Source organism: Neolamprologus multifasciatus, chromosome 14, assembly GCF_963576455.1.
Source record: "Neolamprologus multifasciatus chromosome 14, fNeoMul1.2, whole genome shotgun sequence".
NCBI classification, from domain to species: domain Eukaryota; kingdom Metazoa; phylum Chordata; class Actinopteri; order Cichliformes; family Cichlidae; genus Neolamprologus; species Neolamprologus multifasciatus.
In genome coordinates this window covers 16,653,532-16,659,798 of record NC_140452.1, presented here as the reverse complement: position 1 = coordinate 16,659,798, position 6,267 = coordinate 16,653,532, and the positions used below count along the sequence as shown (strand labels likewise).

Below are 6,267 nucleotides of genomic sequence, written 5' to 3'. Positions count from 1 at the left end.
AAATAAAACAACAGATGAGGCAAATGTTCTTCTAAATTAGTATTTCACAGTATCTTACTAAACGAGATACATATATTCCTTTGCATGACTTTGGGGATTTTGGGATTTTTGGGATTTTGACATTTGTACCTTTTATCTAAATTCAATTACAGTTACTCTGTAACCAGGTTAAATAACTTGGAACATGTGGACACAATTTCCCTGCTTTGCATGCATATAATACACAGATATTTCCAGATAACCGTGTCCTTTCCTGCAGGCTGCTATAAAACAGTTACATGCAGACAGAAGGTGAAGGGTTGGACCTCCCGCTGCAGCTGTTGCCTTGTCTGTCCCTTGTCTCCAGTGTTGCGTGATCTCGGTTCTTGCCTTTTAGAAACTCAGCCGGGCACGGAAAACCCTCTCTGCCCAATCAAATGAGGTGACCCCAAGTCCAGTCAGCCAATAGCAGCAGAGGTCTGAGTATAAATACTTTAGTCCATCACCTGGTAGAGCTGGGCGACCCCTATATTTGGTGGATAGGATCTGATCCCGGGATCTGTTACTTCTTTCTTTTCTCCTAAGCAGGTAAAAGAAAAAAACCCTGAATGCAATGTTTCAGTTTGACTTTTTGGTAAATGAAAGGGAAATATTCTGATGTTTTCCCCATTTAAATATGGATCAAACCTTTTGAGAACAAAATTGGTCTGAGAGGGCAACCAGAAAACTGAATGGTTCCGCACCGCTGGCGAACACTGAGCCGTGAAAACGTACTCCCCCTCTGCATTTCTGTCTTGGATTTTTGTGAAACGTTTTTTCTGGCACGGAAGCTACTAAAATAAACTTTAATCACTGTTCTACCGATGCACACTGTAGCCTGAAACGTAGGCATTTCTTTGAAAGACTGGACATTCTTGGATGTGAGCAGCAGTGTGGGGTTGAGGGCATATCCATTTGTAGTGCTGTAGTGTCGCGCCAGCAGTTGCGTCTATCTGTCATCTGTTGCTGACGCCTGCAGCACTGGCTTGAGGTATGTCTTTGAATAGTTTAGGAGCGCTTGATATAGTCATGGAACTTGCACAGCCGTCTGTGAGGCATGCAGGCTTTGACCTTTTCGCTGCACCAGGTGTCATCATCAGTTTTATGCACCTCCACTAACTGAGCTGCCTCAAGGAAAGAGACACTGACAGCAAACAGAAAAAGAAAGAAGTGAGGAGGAGTTGCATATTTATTCTTGACAACAACCTGATTGATTATGAAGCTGCAGCGCTGGTTGCCTTTTCAGATTCCTAAACTGTTATTGAATTAATTTCTGCAGAAGTTAAAAAGGTTATGTGACCAAAGTAGTTTTCTTCTTTCTTACTGCTTTTTCTCAGCTAAAAAGGAATTAAATGAAATAAACAAAATAGATCATAGAGCATAGAAAAATAAAACTGTGAACCTCATTTATTTCTGAGAATTAATATTTTCTGCTGTTTTCATTTTGTTAAAGCTATTTTAAAAGCTGAATTACTTCTGTGGAAAACTACTCCATGCAGGCTTTTGCCTCCCTTAGAAGCTGACGTTACGCTGAATTGAGTGAGATTGGAGAGAAAGCCATTCATCGTTATGAGCTTGAGGTGGGACGGGTGCAGTGGAGGAGGGGGCATGACTACGCTATTAATAATGTTTGCTGTGAGCGGGAGACAGGTGGTGAGACGTCAGAGAGAAAGGAAGAGCAGGGGGAAGAGGACATAGACAGCACAGCTGACAAAGGGGGGGGGGGGGGGGGCGTGAAGAAGACAGAAGGGAGAAGTTAAAAAGTAAAAAATAAAAGATCAAAGAGGACAGGATGAAGACTCATAGACGGGTGTTCACTGCTCTGTTAGCCTCTCTTCCAGTTTCTTTTCTTATATAATCGCACCAGATGGACACCAAGTGATAACTGGTGAATTAATTAAACACATTTTTTTCATGGATGCTTCTGTCACATTATTCTGATAAGGGAAACATTGCATGATCCCGCCTAAATAATTAAAACAGCACACTGTCCTCTCCTCCCCCCCCCCCCCCCCCTCCTCTCCTGTCAGGTGGAGTAAGAATCACAGCCATGACGAAGAACTGCCACAACGACTACAAAATGAAGTTCTCGGTGGACGACGAGTACCCCGATCTGACCCAGCACAATAACCACATGGCCAAGGTACAAACCCTGCTCCGACACGGTCTAAACATGGACACTTTACTGCCACACACATGGGCCCAGATGCTATTTAGTCATGATTCAGGGTTTTGTGAAGAGGCGTGTCACAAAAATGCTGTGATTACTTCTTTCGGGATCTCTTAGATTTCCCGGTAAAGACAGGTGAGTCGCATGGCTGACCTGCATGTGTTATCTGCTGTAGGTGCTGAGCAAGGAGATCTACGGCAAGCTGAGAAGCAAGTCCACCCCCAGCGGCTTCACCGTGGATGATGTCATCCAGACCGGTGTCGACAACCCTGGTAAGAAGCTAAGGCAAACAGGCACCACGAGACATGAATAACTGTAGCACAACCTGTAACCAAATACGACCTGTGATTAGGTTACTGACATTATAGGTTTTACTTTTATTTCATTCCTAGTTTGACATTTTTGTTGCTGGTTCAGGAACGATTCACTTAATTTTCAAAGGCATTTCAATTTTTGTTTACTTTTAATACGGGTGGTGTTAGCTAGGCTGTAAGATTTAAGAAGTTCACACCTGTACAACAACACAGCACAACATCCCAGACTCGTCAGCATCTGCTCGTCAGGCTGGTTGTGTTAATGAATTTGACCAAACGGAGATAGATTAAGAGTGAAGACATTTCCTGTATACTTTTTATTTTACTGTTACTTTATTTGATATACAGCATGGTTAAAATCTTTCCTAATCTCCTTCTTGTCCCAAGGTCACCCCTTCATCATGACTGTGGGCTGCGTTGCTGGTGATGAGGAGTCCTATGAGGTCTTCAAGGACCTGCTGGACCCAATCATCTCTGACCGTCATGGTGGATACAAGCCCACCGACAAGCACAAGACCGACCTGAACTTCGAGAACCTGAAGGTGAAGAGTTGTTCAATATTCCACATTTACACCAGCCTAGTCACATTCATTCCCTAAACTGTGTTAAAGCTGATGTACTTAAACTGGACTAACTTAGAAGTTAACTTCCACATCACTCAAAATGTGGGTCCACATTTAATTTCTTTAAGTTTGTCAATGAAAGACACATTCATTTATTATAGAAATGAAATCAAAATATATACTATAACATAATTATAATGTCTGTGTTGTGTTCCAGGGTGGTGATGACCTGGACCCCAACTATGTGCTCTCCAGCCGTGTCCGTACTGGCCGCAGCATCAAGGGATTCACCCTGCCCCCCCACAACAGCCGTGGAGAGCGCAGAGCCATCCAGAATCTGTCCATCGAGGGTAAACGCTAAATGTCAAACCTATAAGTGTTATGCTGAGTGAACGGACTCTATGGCAGAACACACAGAAGCGCAGAAAATGCAAGGAGTGCTCTTTATTTGTGGTGTCAAAATTATATGAAATTATACAGAGGGACAAACAGAGGGAAACCAGGGGAGGACGCTGACACGTATTCGGAGGGAAAGGGGTTACCCGCGCACGCAGGGTGGATCTATAAGAAAAAGAAAAACTAAACTTTAGAGGGAGATGCCAAACCACCGGTAAGAAACAGCAACAAACATGGGGAGAGTTGGAGAGCTCACTTGTCACACTGGCTGTACGGGCTCGGGCGGGGATTCTCGGGATGTGGGAGAAACGCTGTAATTGATCTCCGTAGTGATCCCGGAAATGCGGCTTCACAAACAGCTGATAGGTAAGCGGGTGATGGATCCGGCTGAGGATACAAGACAACAGGTAAGCAAACAAAATCCCAGACATAGGTTGGCCTTAATGCACACCGCGGAGAATTAAACACGTTACCACTCGAGGAGGTGGCAATACTCCGACACCAGACGTCAGTCGCGCTGCTCCTAAGTAACGCTCCATCAAATGACGTCTGATGCACCGCCGGTGTGTCAGCATCCCGTGACACACCACCCCGCCTACCTGAGCTGAAAACAGAAGCAGACCCCGTGACACCACACCAGAGAAACCCCACCAACTCCTAACAATAAGAATAACCCACATGTTTATAAAACTCAGGATTTTATTCACACACTGACATCTTTGTGCCACACACCTTCCTTCCTCAGCACTGGCCAGCCTGGAGGGTGAGTTCAAGGGAAAGTACTACCCCCTGGATGGCATGACTGATGCCGAGCAGGAGCAGCTGATCGCTGATCACTTCCTGTTTGACAAGCCTGTGTCCCCCCTGCTGACCTGCGCTGGTATGGCCCGCGACTGGCCTGACGCCAGAGGCATCTGGTGAGAAACAGAAATGGGAAATCAACCAATAAATCTGAAGACAATTACGTGCTGTAATCAGCCGAGACAGCAGCTTTTCTCCTAAACACAAACACATTAGAAACATCTGAGAGAAATTCTCCCATCTGCCCTTCCTCGGCAAATCTTTGACATCATTACCATCTGTCTGCATAATATGAAGAAAACACCAATTATTTCTTCTTTTAAACATCTCTTAAAGCATCTCATGTTTGCTGAAGCTGCAGTTTAAACTTACATCCTTTAAAGAATTTTTAAAGGATGTAAGTCATTTGACTACATCCACAGAGATCTTCAAGGTCAACTTAACAATTTATTGGTTGAATATAGAGAGAAAGCCTACAAGTGTGGCACAGATTTCTTTAAGAAGTGCTGCTTGTTGCCTGTAAATCAAATAAAACTGAGCTGGGTTTTATTCCTCTAGGCACAACGACAACAAGACCTTCCTGGTCTGGGTGAACGAGGAGGATCACCTGCGTGTCATCTCCATGCAGAAGGGAGGCAACATGAAGGAGGTCTTCAGACGCTTCTGTGTCGGCCTGCAGAAGGTAATACTCACAAACAGGACTTTCTATGGTTTCCTTTTTTGGACTCGCTGGGCTCTTAAACAACCGTAGGATGAATAATTTCTTACTCTTCACCTTTCAGATTGAGGAGATCTTCAAGAAGCACAACCACGGCTTCATGTGGAACGAGCATCTGGGCTACATCCTGACCTGCCCCTCTAACCTGGGAACCGGCCTGCGTGGTGGTGTGCACGTCAAGCTGCCCAAGCTCAGCACACACGCCAAGTTTGAGGAGATTCTGACCAGGCTGCGTCTGCAGAAGCGTGGCACAGGTGCAGAAAAATGTTTTTGAAGCTATAAACAGACATTAAGCATTTAGTGTACAAACAACCACCTCAGTGTCACTTTTTTGGGATGTATGATGTGTGTGTGTCTAAGTTCCAGTAAAATTACTTGATGTGGGAATGAGCCTTTAATTTCACGTCATCCAGCTCAGCCCCTGAAACAAGATGATAAAAGGGAATAGTTGTCTTTGCTGATGGCATGTACTACGTCAGTGGCTAAAGGGTAACTCCTCCTCCCCCTACACCTCCTCTTGACCCTTCTTGTTCTTATTGTCCTCATCTTTTGACACAGGCGGTGTGGACACAGCCTCTGTGGGCGGCGTGTTCGACATCTCCAACGCTGACCGTCTGGGCTCCTCTGAGGTGTACCAGGTCCAGCTGGTGGTCGATGGCGTCAAGCTGATGGTTGAGATGGAGAAGAAGCTTGAGAAGGGAGAGTCCATTGATGGCATGATCCCCGCCCAGAAGTAAAGTGGACAGACATCCCACGATCGAATGACTGTCGGAGTTTGTTTTGTTTTTTTATTTTATAAAAAAATGAAGCGGTAGCCTTGTTGTAAAGTTATTTTACTGGTTTCGGCCAACTGGCTACTTTCTGCTTTCTTCTTTCCGTCAACAGGCACTCCACTTCTCTTTATCCTCCTTCCTTTCTTTTTCTTCTGCCATCATTACTCCTCTCATCCTCTCCTCCACTGTCTTTGGTTTCTTCTAACTCTAATCATCTCTCTTCCCATCATCTCGGTAACATCCTGGGATCAATCCATGCATAGTCTGACCATGGCTATGTACATGCACACCAAAGGAATTTTTTTTGGTTGTACAATATAATGGACTATTAAATGATGCCCCATGTGACAATCAAGCTTCCTGGTTATGTCATCTTTTCTTTATGAGATCTCCTGAGAAGAGAACATTAATTTCACTGGCAGCAATCACGATTCTTGAACACTAATAGCTTTTTTGGGTGCACAAATTTCAATTCAAGAGGTAAAAAAAAACAAAAAAAAAAAACAGACATAAA

At 44.4% G+C, this 6,267-nt stretch overlaps 1 protein-coding gene across 1 annotated transcript; it reads left to right on the top strand.

The window, feature by feature from the left end:
• Window positions 1–437: 437 nt before the first annotated feature.
• ckmb (creatine kinase, muscle b) lies at window positions 438–6,108 on the top strand. The gene is made up of 9 exons (XM_085183881.1): window positions 438–567; window positions 2,049–2,161; window positions 2,364–2,460; window positions 2,890–3,044; window positions 3,283–3,415; window positions 4,207–4,378; window positions 4,821–4,944; window positions 5,045–5,234; window positions 5,539–6,108. Exons 2-9 carry the CDS (start codon window positions 2,069–2,071, stop codon window positions 5,715–5,717), a joined length of 1,143 nt encoding a protein of 380 aa, XP_085040007.1. The 5' UTR covers window positions 438–567; window positions 2,049–2,068; the 3' UTR covers window positions 5,718–6,108.
• The last annotated feature ends 159 nt before the right edge of the window (window positions 6,109–6,267 follow it).

What these genes read in the sequence shown, in the direction of transcription:
- ckmb (XM_085183881.1), top strand. Translation starts at nt 2,069, where the DNA reads ATGACGAAGAACTGCCACAACGACTACAAAATGAAGTTCTCGGTGGAC. An exon ending in ACAATAACCACATGGCCAAG is followed by an intron (nt 2,162 to 2,363) that starts GTACAAACCCTG and finishes TATCTGCTGTAG; the next exon opens with GTGCTGAGCAAGGAGATCTA. An exon ending in GACCGGTGTCGACAACCCTG is followed by an intron (nt 2,461 to 2,889) that starts GTAAGAAGCTAA and finishes TCTTGTCCCAAG; the next exon opens with GTCACCCCTTCATCATGACT.